Here is a 16,078-nt window from a genome sequence, read left to right as displayed (position 1 = left end):
ACATTATAAAAATGATGAAATGGAAGATCAGCACAAATCAGAAATAGAAAAAAACTCTGAAAATAATTTCAAATGAAGAAAAAACTCATATCAGAAATGAATAGTAAATTAGAAGAAATAAAAAAGCAAATAAACACAATGGAAAATACCTTAAAAGAAATAGCAGGTAAAAAGAAAGAAAAAAATTTTTAATCAAAAAGAAATGAATAAAAAGATAAAAAGGATTCAAGGGTAAGTGACAGGGCAGCCCGGGTGGCTCAGTGATTTACCGCCGCCACCTTCAGCCCAAGGCATGATCCTGGAGACCCGGGAGCGAGTCCTACATCAGGCTTCCTGCATGGAGCCTGCTTCTCCCTCTGCCTGTGTCTCTGCCTCTCTCTCTCATGAATAAATAAAATCTTAAAAAGAAAAAAGTGACAAATATTGAAGATAGGCAAAGATGGACAAGAAAGCAAAGCAAAGAAACAGAATACGAATACAAGCGAACTTCGCTAAAACACAACACATTTAGCACATTTGAAACTATACATTGGAAGAGCATATCATGTACCTGAAACGTTCAACCTAGAACAACCAACATCAGAAAAAATTTAGTGAAATTAATGAGTTTTTAAAAAAAGTCCTTTGGCATCTAGGGGAAAGGGCCATTTGATTTATAAAGGAAAGAAAGTGGGCAGCCTGGGTGGCTCAGTGGTTTAGTGCTGCCTTCAACCCAGGGCGTGATCCTGGAGATCCGGGATCGAGTACCATGTCGGGCTCCCTGCATGGAGCCTGCTTCTCCCTCTGTCTGTGTCTCTGCCTCTCTCTCATGAATATATAAGATCCTTAAAAATAAATAAATAAAGGAAAGAAAGTTATATTTTCATTATACTTTTAAGGAGCAACTACTTATGTCAAAATAAACTAGAAACATACATGAGATAATCAAATAAAGAAAGTTATAAGCCAATCAGTTTATTTCCAGAGAAAGACTTTCAAAATATAAAAAGCACAAACTGTTATCAATGTTCAAGAACTCAAGAATTTTTCCATGAGTCCTTCCTGAGCAATCTACTAAAGAACAAGCTTCAGGCAATCAAAATGAGCAGAAAAGCATGGATATAAGGCCAGAGGGTTAGTATTAAGTATATAGTTACCCAGGGTGCAAGCACTGAACAAGACCTAAGAGAGACAGTACAGGATGTAATGGCTATCTGATCTGACAATGTAGATGTAGCATAACTATATATAGTTGCACAATAGTGTTTTTTTTTAAGATTGTATTTATTTATTCATGAGAGAGAGAGAGAGAGAGGCAGAGATACAGGCAGAGGAAGAAGCAGGCTCCCCACAGGGAGCCCTAAGCAGGACGCCACTGAGCAGAAGGCAGATGCTCAATTGCTGAGCCACCAAGGCATCCCATAGGGTATTTTTTTTTAATGGGAAGTTAAAATAGAGGGAGGATACACAAGTTTTTAAATGTATTATGTAATTTTTGATGGTGGTACTATCAGTATTATCATTCTGAGACTACTATATATTTAATAAAGGATAAAACAAATGAGTAGTTACGGACTATTCTAACATTCCTTATGTCCTTGAGAATCAGAAATTCTTAAGCTTGAATTGGAAGTATCCATAGTAACTCATGAGATACATAACTAGTGGCATGATGAAGTTGGTCTGCACTAGCTGGTGAGAACAGATTGTACACTTCTTGTCCCAACTCCACATTCAGTGACTTCATGTTGATATATAGAAATCAGCCATAATGGGAGTGTTTATACCATGGAAACTGGGAAATGCTACAAATCCAGCTTTAAAAAAGAAAGAAAAGAAAAAAAAAAGTCAGTTATTGAACATTTACCAGTACTTCACTGTGTATCATAACCCTTTGGTACCCAGAGTTTGCAGTTAAAACACCATTTCTCACTAAAAGAAATCAGAGAATTTTGGAGAAATGGTTGGTTTGAGATCTGAAAGAGGCAATGTTCAAGATGAGCCTAGAACAAGTTGTCAGGCAGATGACAAAGAAGCTATCAACAGACATCATGTCAATAGGACTCAGGAGCCAATTTGAAAAGACTCCCACTGATCAAAGATGGGTCAGTTTGAGCTTCAACAATGAGCATAATTGCAATCAAATTCATTTAAATTCATTACACTTTAATGACATTTAAACAAAGAATCATTTTCAGAGGATGATAATGAATCGTCTGAAAAACTGGTAAATGGGTGGAATAAACCAAGCATTTATCTTGTCTTTCCTATATTGACTATTCCACTGAATATGCCAATAGAATAAATGAAAAATGTCTCTTTATAAAAGTATTCTATGTAATAAAATAATAAATATACATATATGTATCTTGTATGTATATATAAAATTAGAACTTCACTATTTGAAATCCTCAGAGAGCAAACATATATGGTTATAGCACATAAGTGGCTGCTCAGACCACACAAAGAGACACAACCAGAGATGATGTGCCTTCCTTCATCTTGCCAAGGAGATGGAGAGAACCTGAATCCAATTTAATCTCTGGATCCACCTGGCAATTTACAGGAAATACCAAGGGCAGGGGACCATGCTAAGCTGCACATCAGCAAAATTCAGACCATGGAAAACTCCGCAGGTCAAAGGGGCCAGGTTCTTCAGATAAATCGTAAAGAAATTAAAAGGGTAGAGGAGGAATCTACAGACTAAAAGGCATAACACATTTTTTAAAAATAGGCCAGACTGAACTGTAGTGTGTAAGAACACACACTTGAGTGCTAAAATTATACTATAAACTCAAGGAAGTGATTAGTATACAAATCAGGATAGTAGTTCCTTGTGGGGGAAAGGGCGGAGTCTGCATTAGGATGAGACACCTAGAAGGGGCTCCAGTGCTGGGAGACAAAGTTCCATTTCCTGGTCTGGGTGATTTCCTTGCTTTATATTGATCCATTAGACTATACATTGGCCTACACTGTATAATCTGATTTCCATTCTACAATATGAATATTTTGTTAAATAATAAGAAAGTTCTTGCCCTCAAGGGGCTTAGAAAGAGATGGGGATGTAAGCAATTAGCTTTCAGGCAATGTGACGAATGCTACCAGACAGACGCATACACATTGCTACAGAACAGCCATGGAGCTGAAGCAGTTCAGCACGACAGGTCTGAGAAGGCTACTGGGGGAAGGGACACACCAGCGTGAAAGGAGAGCCCTTCACCAAATAGACATAGGAGTAGCAGAGCTCAGAGACAGGGCTGAAGGGGGTTGCGGTCACTCCATGCTGGCTCCCTCCAGGCAGGTCTGCTTACCTGTCAGGTGTTTATTCTGGCATTTGCTGCTCTCTTTCTACCCCAGCTGTTGTCTAAAGCAATTTCCTTTAAGATGGTAAAGATTAGGATTGTTAAGCAAAGAAGCATATGTTCATCAGTGTATGTGAATAGAGGGTTTCTGCTTTTTCCTTATTTTAAACCATAACTCATGGACAGCCTAGGAGGCGCCATCTTGATAGCTTGTTCTTGAAATAGAGTGGCTGCTACAAAGACAGGATCCTACTCCTATGTTCTCTGCAAGTGCAGGGTGCAAAACTGGATGTCCACCCTCGAGGTAGAACAGAGGGATAAAACAGCTCAAAGAGGAAGGCTTCTTGTTTGGACTCTTAGAGCCTTCCTCCAGCCTGAACCCTAAGCACCAGCTCCGCAGAATGGCTCTTCGCAGGCTCATCCAAAATGGCAAGACAGTGAGTGTTCAATTACAAAATCTGATATATCCAAAGGAAAGAGGGAAAACACATTCAATTTGTTAGGGCACGTTTCCTGGGAAACAAAGCAGAAGGGGTGTGATTTGTGTATTGGAATCAAAAGGTGATAGGGTGTATAAAATGTGGGGTGTCCTCTGCGAGTTTCATTCATGGATGCTGTGTAAACAGCAGTGTAGGGACTCAGCAAATCAATAGCAAGTGGACCTGGTTTTCTGCATGAATGTATGGACTTGGAGGGCAAGGTTGATTTCCACTACAGGATATATTTATCCTTCCCCACCCACTTGTCATTGATCCCTGACTATTTGGTGACAAGCCAGCACTGGAAGCTAAATGCACTCGGGAAAAAGAGGCAAGAATAGGTTAGAAGAGGAGCTCCGGGGTGGCTCAGTTGGTTAAACATCCAACTCTTGGTTTCAGCTCAGGTCATGATCTCAGGGTGGTAAGATCGAGCCCTAGGTTGGGCTCCATACTCAGCAAGGAATCTGCTTAAGATTTTCTCTCTCTCTCTCTCCTTCTCTCTCTCCCCTCCCTTGCCCTTACCCCCCTCACATGCTCTCCCTGCTCCTAGATAGATAGATAGATAGATAGATAGATAGATAGATAGATGATAGATAGATAGATATTTTTTAAAAGAATAGATGAGAATTGAAAAACCATCTGTTTACACATTTCTTAATCTGTAAAATGGGACTATAATTCTCACCTACAGCTGTAAGGAGAAAATAAGACATATTAGAAATGCTTTATAAATGAAAAAGTGCAGGATATACTCTTGAAAGGCCTATACAGAGATAAATGTGCTTTGTTCTTTACACAGCTATGCAGTGATGAGTATTTTATCCAAATAACAAGACTGTGTATCGAGCTCACACATACAAACACATGCAAATGCTCCCACAAGGCACAAAGTCTTCCTATACAAGCCCAGATATGGTGCTTCATTAATTTACTCTCAGGTGTAACATCATCGAGGCTTCACATTTTTGAGCCAACTATCTGACCCCTCCCCCAGACAAGACGGAACCTTTGACAAAGGCCATTACATTAGATAGATGTGGGTTCTGGGCCAAATGGACTTCCCTTATACCTACCCTTACCCTAAAAATGATGGCTTTGAAGACATAAGAGACCATGTTCTTTTTCTTCCCATTTAAAATTTGAATCCCCTATGGAGGGCAACACTCCAGAGAGAGAGCAATATGTTCTATCCATCCTTGCCTAATCACCAGTCACCTGGGGCACCTAAAATACAGATTCTCCATAAAATTGAGTCCCAGGCCACTTCCTGGACCTGCCAAGTCAGAATCTCCAGGGGAGGACTTGGAAATCTGAATTGTTAACAAATATCCAAGCCGATCTTCATGATGAGGCAAGTTTAGGGAAGCCGAGATAGAACATAGCTCTTCAGGGCTCTCAGTGATTTTTCAAGAGGTCCAGAGAGGAAGTGTGTTAGTCTGCCCAGGCTTCCATAACAACATACCATAGACTGGATGGCTTATACAACAGATACTCATTTTCTCACAGTTCTAGAAGGTAGAAGTCTGAGATCAGGGTGCCAGTATGATTGGGTTCTGGTGAGAACTCTCTTTTGGGCTTGAAGATGGTCACTATCGCACTGTATGCTCACTTGACCTCTTCTTTGTAGATATGTGGAGTAAGAACAAACAAACTCTGGTATCTCTTCTTATAAGGGCAGTAATCCCATTATGGGGGCACCCCCCTCATGACCTCATCAAATCTAAATAACTTCCCAAAGGCCCCAACTCCAAATACAATCATATTGGAGATTAGGGCTTCAGGATATGAATTTGGGAAGGATGCAAACATTCAGCCCAGGGTAGGGGGCAATGGAGATGACTCCCCTCAAAGGGCCAGACATTCATTGGTGGAGCTGGATCATTGTTGAGCATTTTTGCATCTCACCAGTCTATGTAGGATTATGTCATGTGAAGCATAGGCATGAGCAAGCTGTATGCTGATTAGTTTTGGCATCTTATGATGGGTAAAACATGAGGATCTAAAATAATTAAAACAAAAACCAACAAACAAAAAAGAGAAAGAAATCAACATTACCAGGAATTTGGGATGTGAGTTCAGTTAAGCACATAATTTAGCTCTGGACCTTCTGATTACTCAGGCCAAAGGAGAAAATGGCATCTGTTAATTGTCTTCCTTATTGCACGCATGTTAAACTCTGGGTAGAATTCTGGCTTTTACTTACATCTCCTGAACCAAGCTGCTATTCCCAAACCTCTGCCCTTTGGATGGGAAAAGCCATTGTTTTTCTCCCCCAGAGCTTCACATTTCATCTCGATACATTTCTAGCTTATTAGAGAAGCAAAACTAGCTGCATCAAAAATACCCAGTGGGGAATCTCCCTCCCCAAACATATACTAGAACCTGATGAAAAAAATAACACATTTTGCAAAATCAGCAGTTGGGGTTTTTATTTTTTGTAGATCAAAAGAGTTTTCTTACTCTTTAATAATTTAGGTAACCCTGGAGATCCAGCCACTTTCCAGACATTGCTCAGCAATAAAGAACTCCAAAAATCTCTGATTCCTCCATTCCAAATCAGTTGTCCAATCTGACAAGATCTGTTACTTGGTGTGTCCGTAGCAGAAGAAAGATGGCCTGTGTGACGGAAATGTCCTTGATCCCAGGCCCAGATCTGCCATTAACTATCTGGCTGGGCTCCACTGAGCAATTCTTTTCTTCTCTCTGAGCCTGTCATCTTCATTAATTCAACAACTATTTCTTGAACTTCTAAAATGTGCCCAGCACTGTGTCCAGGTGAATGGGACAGCCTGCTCGCCCTCAAAGAGACTACAGTCTTGAGACAAGGGAGCTTCCCATTCTATAAGGCAATTGTCCATTTCTTTGTGTGGATGCCTCACTGGATTAGTACATAAAACAAAAATAAAAACATGTGAGCATATGAAGGAACAAATGAATGAGTGAGTAAAGCATAAGATTATTTTTAACCACTCTATTTCATGTCATTCCCACTCTTTCCATGGTCCCCTCAGTCTAATAACTCAGGCCCAAGAGGTTCATCTTCAACTTAACCTTTCTTAGCCTTTTATCCTCAGAAAACTTCATTTGATGGCTATAATCTGCCCCCTTCGTCTTCTCTTGTCAAGTTACTCAGAATCTACTTCCATCACTCATACCACCCCTTTATATTTCCTAAGTCAGAAATTCAACAAACATCCACTGAGCACATAATATGTGGCGAGCACTAGGCAAACCGAGAAGTTCAGCAAAGATTCTGGGCCAGGCCACATCTGCCGTGGCTCTGCGTGGAGCTTGGCACATCCTACTCACTGCCACACTTTGACCCACAGCTACTGAGACACCAGAGCAGCCAAAATGGTATATCGTGAGTTTCCTAGAAGAGTCATACATCAACAAATTCTGCCCACTTCTCACCTACCACCTCACACTAACTGCCTGTATGACAAATTTTAACCCAAATAACTACTTTTGGTGTAGGAGTGCCTTAAATTTCCCACCTACGACATAGCCTGTGAGTTCCAAGGCCAAGCCAAATGCCTGGAGTGCCATTATCTTGTCTCTCTCTCTCTCTCTCTCTCTCTTTTTTTTTTTGTTTGAGATTTTATTTACTTATTTCAGACAAGGGGGGTGAGAGAGAGAGAGAGAGAGAGAGAGAGAACGAGTTGGGGTAGGGACAAAGTGAGAAGCAGATTCCCCACTGAACAGGGAGCCCCACATTGGGCTCGATCCCAGGACCATGGGATGATGACCTGAGCCAAAGGCAGATGCTTAACCAACTGAGCCACCCAGGTGCCCCCCATTGTCTCTCTACCCTCAGTCTCATTCCCCCATTATTATCCAAACAACGATTGAGACAACATTTCTCAGAAGTATTGCTTAGAGAATAAATTTTTAAAATGAAATAAATAGCATTTGAATAGTGCATAGAGTTTAAAAACACTTTTACATTTCCCATCAGTATTCACAACCTGTCCAGAAGAGGCCAAATGGTACCTGATGTGGTCCAGGCCCCACATTCACAAAAAGCTACAAATTTCATCACTAAGTGTTAGCTCCAATAACATTATACATTAGTGTTAAAGAGATACCTCATCAGGATTAAAAGAGAAAGTTTATTACACAATTCTAAATTTGCACTTTACCTTTGTTCCATTATTGTGGCATTTTGGCATTTAATTTTTCAATATTCTGAGAACCTCAAACAGTGGAAGCCACCCAGGCCTCTTTGAAACTTTTAGAGCCTTGACAAACCTCTTCAATTTTTTTACATGACATCTCTAGAAATGTAGCTTACCTACTGTCACTTCTCCATCTTGAAATAAAATTGGCTGGATTTTCCTTGATTTACACTCTAGTTGTACATATATGTTACCCACCATGCCTCCCTAGAAAAGTGTTTTTTTGTTTTGTTTTGCTGACCTACACCATAAACCCTAATAAACCACGTGTCCTCATGTGCCCCTGTGTGAGAGGGTCTGCAGCTTGCCAGCACGGATGAGGTCTGCAAGCTTTTCTCTCTAGAGAACCCTCTGGTCACATGCATGATTCTGCCCTGATAATTTATCTTTTGCTAGCGATGTTGGTGGTGGATTCAAACAGCAATGAGAGCCTTTGGATTATTTAAAATCATTATATCTCTAGGCCTCAATTCCTCCAACCATAAGATGAAGGAAATAACAATTTGTAGTGAAAATTAATGGAAGACCATCACAGGATTTCCAGAGTCGTAGATAGGCTCAACAGATATTACAAGGAGGGCAGCCTGGGTGGCTCTGTGGTGTAGCACCAACTTCAAGCCAGGGCGTGATCCTGGAGATCCGGGATCGAGTCCCACATCGGGCTCCCTGCGTGGAGCCTGCTTCTCCCTCTGCCTGTGTCTCTGCCTCTCTCTCTCTCTCTCTCTCTGTCTCTCATGAATAAATAAATAAAATCTTAAAAAAACAAAACAGATATTACAAGGAATGCCAGGCTCTCAACTTTAATATCTTCCTTGGTCCTTCATTGAGCACAGCAGCTGCCCATCTGAAAGGAATTGTCATGTTTTCCATTTGCACTTGGAATTACAGACTTGCTTAAGCATCTTTGCAGTAACTCCCCTGGCATCGTCACTAGGCTATATTCACAGGCATCCCCTGCCTTATCACCACTTCGTCGGTGGAGCATTTGAAGCCAGAGACACCGAGATTCCTGGCCCCCGGAGGCTGCATCTTCCCTCTGTCCTCACATGCTCAGGGCATCACAGGAATGACAGAGCAGTGGCCAGCTCTAGATGGCCTCCAGTAGGGCCATCTCCAAGATCTCCTCACATCCTCGGTGCCGGGGGTGACTTCGGATCTTTACAAGCCAACCAATGCTAACTGCTTTCCACTTTTTCCCTTTCCCTATTTATTAGTTTTTCAGAAAGTTGATGAGGTGAAATATTCTCCAGCAGAGGAAATAATATAAAGCTTAAAAGTTGTGTCTGATGGAACGGTGAAATAATTCCACCACGTTCCTTTGAGCAAAGAAAAGAAATACTAAGGCAACCCAAGGCAGCTTCTAGGGGTTTCACTATTGCTAGATTGGAGGGAAACAACGGCTTTAGATGAACACGGTTTTCTTTGAACTTGTTAGAGCACTTTGGGATGAAGAGAGAAGAAAGACAAGTGCTAGACAATAGAATGAACCTGGCACCAGTTTATTTACATAATTTCGTATGGGGATGCATTGATGTCTGAAGTATAAAGCGACTGTGTTGAATAGTGAAAATAAAGTATTTTGGAAAACAACCTATGTTCACTACCCAGTTCTAAAACGACTGAACATTTTATGAAATACCTCTTGCTTCTTTGTGAAAATTACTGGTGGTTTAAGCACTGTGTGCAGTTTTAAGAAAACACAATCCTTTATGCTATTGTTTAAGATAATTCTTAAGAAATGCATTCTCAAGCAGATGAGACATTGAGGGAGAGGGGGGGAGGAGGAGATGAACATTTACCCCCTCGCTGATGTTGGCTGGCCCAGTCCCCATTTCTTCTTGATTAAAGGCTACCAGCAGGGATGGAAAAGTGTGTGGAGCAAAGATTATAAACAGCAATTTTTGCAGGCCAAATTGCCTCCTAAATGAGGGAGTAGGGGATTTAAAGGTGAACATAACTGTCTCTTTCGCTGCATGCGAAGGTTTGTGCTGTGTGAAAAACGAAATTCTAACTTCCTTTTCTTGCCAAGTATTCCTTAACAGGCCTTGCAGATATCTGAAACCAATTTTAACCCACTCTGGCCCTCCACTGACCACTACATTACCTGAATGGTGTGGTCCAATTTCCAGGCTGCTCACCAGTCCTCAGGCCTACGGGGTGAGTAACTACCCTGGGTGGGACAGGCTGCTGGGTGCCGAGGAGCCCAAGAACCTCAGGGCTGTCACTCCCCAGCTTGAGGAGGAAGCGTTTTAAAATTCGCTGCACCGAGAGGCATTTCTCTTTTCTTTTCAGATGTTGCTGATGTGGGCTCATTCTTCTTTTTAAAATGCAAGTTTTTTTTATTGTTACCAATATTTTTTTAACCATAAAATGAATTGAGAAAATGTAAACGAAGTCATATGTCCTCACAAACTGCTGTGTTCTGAGGTTTTAAATATTAGGCCTGCCTGTGCTTTATAGCTCAAGGGAGTGGAATAAAAAATGCTGAGAAGCGATTAGAATCTTTACCAACAAACCAGTGTCAGGAATTGGAGAGGAGCAAAATCTTAAGGGTTTGTGGCACTCTTGGAGGTTGTCCAGCTGGCCACCCCGTTGCATAGACAGAGAATAATGCATCTCAGATGTGCTCCAGGCAGAGCAGCCTAAGGCAGCGGTTCTCGAAGTGTGTCCCCAGACCAGCAGCCTCAGCATCACTTGCGAACTTGCTAGAAATGCAGATTATCAGCTTCCCACCCTCAGAACTCTGAGCTTGGGGCCCAGCATCTCTGCTTCAATGGACCTTCCAAGTGATTCTGATACAGCCTAATACTGGAAACCACTGACCTCGGTCACCTAGCCCGGGCTCATTCTATGAGTAATTTTGTATGGTCTTCCCAAAGCCAATGAAAGAAGAGTTGAGATCTTAATTCTTCCCTTCAAGGAAAGCTCTGTCTGAGGAAAACTAAGTTGACCAGATCTGGTTAGTTTCTGCCATTATCTACTCTTGGGACTTCCAACCATTTTGAGCTTTGTGACACTCATCCCAAGAAACATGCTGTGGGGACACACTTTTCAAATAAAATACAACAGAAACTGCATTTGGAGAATTTAGTGATAGGCAAGAGTGTTACAAAACCAACGTGGAGAATCATTCTGTACACTGAGGGGCCAGGATTCTCCTCTAACTCCTAACTCCTCTCAACCTAGTTAAGTACCAGTCCAAGAAATCCACTGAATTTTAATTCCCTTAACCCAAGGAGGCATTCAGTCAGCGCGCCCTCTCTACCAACTGTCACCTCAGGCCTGGAGCCCTCACGTGGCTGTGTTAGGGCCCCCAACGTGGCAAGGCGGTGCCCACTGCCACAGAACCTCAGCCAGGGCAAGCCAGGCCCATTAAGAAAGGAAAACAAGCCCCTGTGGTCTTACACAATGGGACAGCTGTGGTTTTCTTCATCACAAAGTGACCTCTCTCTCTTCCCAAACTCTAGGAACAGCTAAAAGAGGAAGACGTGGAGTGCATTGTGAATCAGGACGAACTGGCCATGAGCTACCAGGAGCAAGCCCCCTCGCCCTGCAGGCCTCCTGCAAGCCTGAGTCTGGCCCAGAAAGCCTCACCGCAGACTCCAAGCAAGGACAACATTTATGAGGGGGACCTCGGCCTGGGAGGCTACGAACTCAAGCTTGAGCAGACCCCGGGTCAGTCCCAGCTGAACTAAGGGGAACAGCACCGATGTGACCACAAGTGATGCGAGGCTCGCAGCGGGATGCTTGCCAAGCTGGGGAGGCAGTGTAGGAGAGAGGCTGGACCATGTGGTAAGAGCATCCGTCGGAGAGAATCACAACCTTGTCACAAGTTATCCTCTGGTGCCTGAAGAAATAAGAATTTCTTCTCATCCCTCTATATTATGCAACTGAATTGAAGTTTCTGGCAGCAGCCATTTTTATGAGCGGATCGGTTGGGGTGGGAAGGGCGGGGAAGGAGGGAGTCAGGAGTCTGGCTGCTGGAAGGATGGAACAGATGTGCTGCGTCTGCAGGTGTTTCTTTTCGGTGTGTAGCTCTCCAGGCCCTTTCACTTTGATTTTGGATTTTACTCCCTTCATTAGGGAGAGTTTAAAAATCAGAAGAAAAAAAAAGTTTCTGAGCATAAACATGTGGCTTCTAAGCTGAAGGGAATGCCCAGTTATTTTGTTAAGTGGAATTTTTATATTATAAAGACCTAGACTCCTACATGCTCTTAATGACTCCAGGGCTGTTTGCAAAGCCCAGGCAAGGGATCGATACCACTGTCGGTGGCCTTGCAGAACCCACGCTGTGTGGTGACCCACTGTTCTCCTTGGCATTCTTTTCAAGCCGCTTCTCCTATTAAAGGCAGGGGTTAGTTACAGCTGGGCGTACCCTGCACTCAATGCAGTTCTGCTTTCCAACTTGGTAGGACCCCTTCCAGGGAAAGCTGTTTTCTCTTCCCCCATTCTGTGTTGTATTGGAAGAATGAGCCTTTCTGTCCTGCTTGCATTTAAGTCACTTCTTGGCCCTGTGGCAGGTCCCCTCTGTATGCTGGGTAATGAGATTCTACAGCACAGGCCGGTCTCCATGTGGCAGGAGACGGTGCAAGAGTCCCGACCCATCCTCCAGTTCCAACACTCACAGCTGATTAGCAAAAGCAGAAGCTAGAGGAACAGAGCTGATGATGCGTACACCAGACTGAAGGGTCAAGGACACGGCACCAGGACTCCCTTATGACAGGTGGCTCACGGCCCATGACAGAGAGACCAACACAATAGCTTTTAATTCAGCTGCATGACCTGTGCCTTTCAAGCCATAAAGATACCTCAAGCCTAGCTTCTCTTGAAATACAGATGTTAATACTAGATTCCAAAAAAAAAAAAAAAGTCGGCTCCAGTCTTAGGTGCCCAGACTATGATGAGCCTGCTTCTGAAGGAGGTAAGAAATGATGTTTTCCTCATCACTCCCCAAAGCTTGGAAGTAACATACGCTTTGCTAACCAGTTGTTAGGCTATTAACCGTGGCGGTGTCAGGCACACCGCTATGTACGTCGATTTTCTTACTTTCCAAACAGTACAGGGCACAAATTGTTTTATACTCAGCTAAGTATAATCTGGTCATTCCAGGTTAATACAGCAAAAATGGCAAAGCATGAAGTTTTCTAATGTGACCTAATCCTAATAAACTTTTGTTATAAAGTATGATTGTGTTGGCCAATGCTTTATTTAGAGACATTTTCTCTGCCCATGCTAATTGGCAGTTCTTCGCCTTTACACTTGAAATGCCGGATGAAGCAAGCACCAAAAGATAATGTAAGGGAACTGCAAGGGTCCTCTGGCCTGAGGAAAGCCATAGGGGCTGGCCCACCAAGCCACTGGAGGAATGAGAGAGAGCGGATGGCAGCCAGAGAAGGGAGAGCTAAGTCAGGCCCAGTGGAACAGCCTCCTCCTTTTGCACTGCTGGAGACCAGAAATGCTGTAGAACTTCAAAAAGAGAGGGAGGGGGTCCTGGAGGAGAAGAAAAAGGAAAGTCAGAAGACAAAGACTCATCTCTTTCTGCCCTAATGTGAAAGGAAGAGATGAGAACTTGGGTGCTTTGTGTGTAGTTGGAGAAAGACACGCCAGGGAAAGAGAAGATCCTCTCAAAACAGACAAACATTAGCATGGGCAGGAGTGGAGAGAAGGGAGGGAAATATGACATATGAGATGGAAATGAGAAGGGGGGGAGGCACACAAACTAAACCCAGCACGAACTCACGAAAGCCCGTGACACACAACACAGCACAGCCATCTCATGACACACAGGAAAGCCCGCTTTCTGCATAGAAAAAAACTCTTCCCAGCTGAACATCACGAACCATCACAAATAAGGGGAATCAGGGGCTGTTTAATCTGGGTCGAGCCACGTATCCCGCTGACTCCAAGTAGGTAAAATACTGCAAATTTGAGGAAATTGTGCCCTGTCCAATCTGTAAGACAGACTCTAGATTCAAGACGTGATTTCCAGCCTCCTTCCCTCGGAACCAGCCCAAGACCCGAAGAGAGGCGAGCTAGTGTCCCAGTTAACAATTCATAAAACCAAATTCCCTTTATGCTCCTGTTGTGAGGGATAATAATTTATGATCTTAAGATCTCTGTGCTTTGATTAGCAGCATGAGGACTGTGAAATTCAAACCTATTACTTACTGCCAGTTTCTAATGAATAATAAAGGCAAAGAAGCTTTATTCAAACCACTAATGCTTGCACTCATTATTAGAGCTTTAAACAGGACTCTAATTAATTAATTGACTGATGGTTTTTCCTTGAGCTTCTTACCATGTGTACATCACACACACACACACACACACACACACACACACAGTTCCACTCACTGTCAGGCTCCCAGCTAGATCCTCTGTAGTGTCCCCCTGGCCCTCAGTACATGTCTGAGCCAAGTTGGAAGCCTGGTGGCAAGCCTTCATTCATGAAGTTTCTAGAAACTTCTTGGAGAGCAACTTAATGATATGAGTCAAAGCTGAGAATTCAAATACCCTTTGACCCACCTATGTCATGTGCAGAACTTTTATTCTAGCTATTTAAGAATATTATACATAGAAAGAGTATTTAGTGAAACAACTCTAATTGCCATCCTGGTTAAACAGATCAGCACAGCCATCTCAGGACACAGCATCACATGTACTGCTATAGAATGATCTCCAGGACATATTGTTAAATAAAATAGCAAGGTGCAAAACAGAATGCATGGTATGCTGGCATTCTGGAAGATTAAAGAAGAAATTGGTAGTATAATTGCCTCTTAAGAACTGAGGGAAGACTTAATTTATCACTTTTGTACCTTTGGGGTTTTGTACGTTAGAGATGAATTATTTATTCAAAAACAAATTAAATAATAATAAGAGTCCTGTGTAATAACTCACTGAAGTACTGAACTACAATAAAAAGTGGAATAAAAACCAGAAAATTTGTTATTTGCACCATGATCTTTGAGACCTTGAGAATATAAACGGTAGCATCAATAGTGCCAATGCCTTCTGGGTTTACTCATCTGCATCACCCAAAACACATGGAGACAAACTATGAAAAGGTCTTTAAAATTCAAAGACAAATAGGACTTGGTCCCATCCACCAAATATCTAGTAGGAGAAGACAGCTGCTAAAAAGCAATAGGCTCCTCATAAGACACCAGAACATACAATTAAGCTATAGTAACCAAAACTGTGTGGTATTCACCGAGAAATAAGAAAAGGTATCAAGAAAATCGGGGGGAGGAGCAAGATGGCGGAAGAGCAGGGTCCCCAAATCACCTGTCTCCACCAAACTACCTAGAAAACCTTCAAATTATCCTGAAAATCTATGAATTCGGCCTGAGATTTAAAGAGAGACCAGCTGGAATGCAACAGTGAGAAGAGTTCGCGCTTCTATCAAGGTAGGAAGACGGGGAAAAAGAAGTAAAGAAACAAAGGCCTCCAAGGGGGAGGGGCCCCGCGAGGAGCCGGGCTGAGGCCGGGGCGAGTGTCCCCAGGACAGGAGAGCCCCGTCCCGGAGGAGCAGGAGCTGCACCGACCTTCCCGGGGGAAAGGGGCTCGTGGGGAGTTGGAGCAGGACTCAGGAGGGCGGGGATGCCCTCGGGTTCCCTGAGACAGTAACAGAGCAACTGCGCGCCCAGGAGAGTGCGCCGAGCTCCCTGAGGGCTGCAGCGCACGGCGGGACCCGGAGCAGCTCGGGGGGCTCGGGCGGCGGCTCCGCGGAGGGGGCTGCGCGGCCCGGGAGCGCGAATCCACCAGCGCAGGCCCCGGAGCACAGCGCGCCGGGACACAGCCCAGGATCCGGCCTCCCCCCAGGACAGGCAGAGGCCGGGAGGGCCCAGGACAGCGAGGACGCTCCTGCCCCAGCTGAGCAGATCAGCGGCCCCGCCCCGGAGCCTCCAGGCCCTGCAGACGGAGTTCCTGCCGGAGCTGAATCCAGGGCTCCAGAGCTGCCCCGCCACTGGGGCTGTTCCTCCTGCGGCCTCAGGGGTAAACAACCCCCACTGAGCCCTGCACCAGGCAGGGGCACAGCAGCTCCCCCAACTGCTAACACCTGAAAATCAGCACAACAGGCCCCTCCCCCAGAACACCAGCTAGACTGACAACCTCCAGGAGAAGCCAAGGGACTTAA

General features: G+C 43.7%; 1 protein-coding gene across 11 annotated transcripts in view; it reads left to right on the top strand.

Moving 5' to 3' along the window:
- The window catches only part of SLC9A9 (solute carrier family 9 member A9), a 654,466-nt gene extending 641,344 nt beyond the window's left edge, over positions 1 to 13,122 (top strand). For all 11 annotated transcript variants that reach the window (XM_049100054.1, XM_049100056.1, XM_049100057.1 and 8 more), the window contains 2 exons: positions 9,995 to 10,095; positions 11,406 to 13,122. In XM_049100054.1, the coding sequence (XP_048956011.1) occupies positions 9,995 to 10,095; positions 11,406 to 11,633 (329 nt within the window). In that variant the 3' untranslated portion in view covers positions 11,634 to 13,122. The remainder of the gene's footprint in view (positions 1 to 9,994; positions 10,096 to 11,405) is intronic.
- Positions 13,123 to 16,078: the final 2,956 nt, after the last annotated feature.

Source organism: Canis lupus, chromosome 23 (assembly GCF_003254725.2).
Source record: "Canis lupus dingo isolate Sandy chromosome 23, ASM325472v2, whole genome shotgun sequence".
In the NCBI taxonomy this organism is placed as follows: Eukaryota; Metazoa; Chordata; class Mammalia; order Carnivora; family Canidae; genus Canis; species Canis lupus.
Note: the sequence above shows the minus strand (reverse complement) of the source record. Positions and strands in the feature narration are given on the sequence as shown.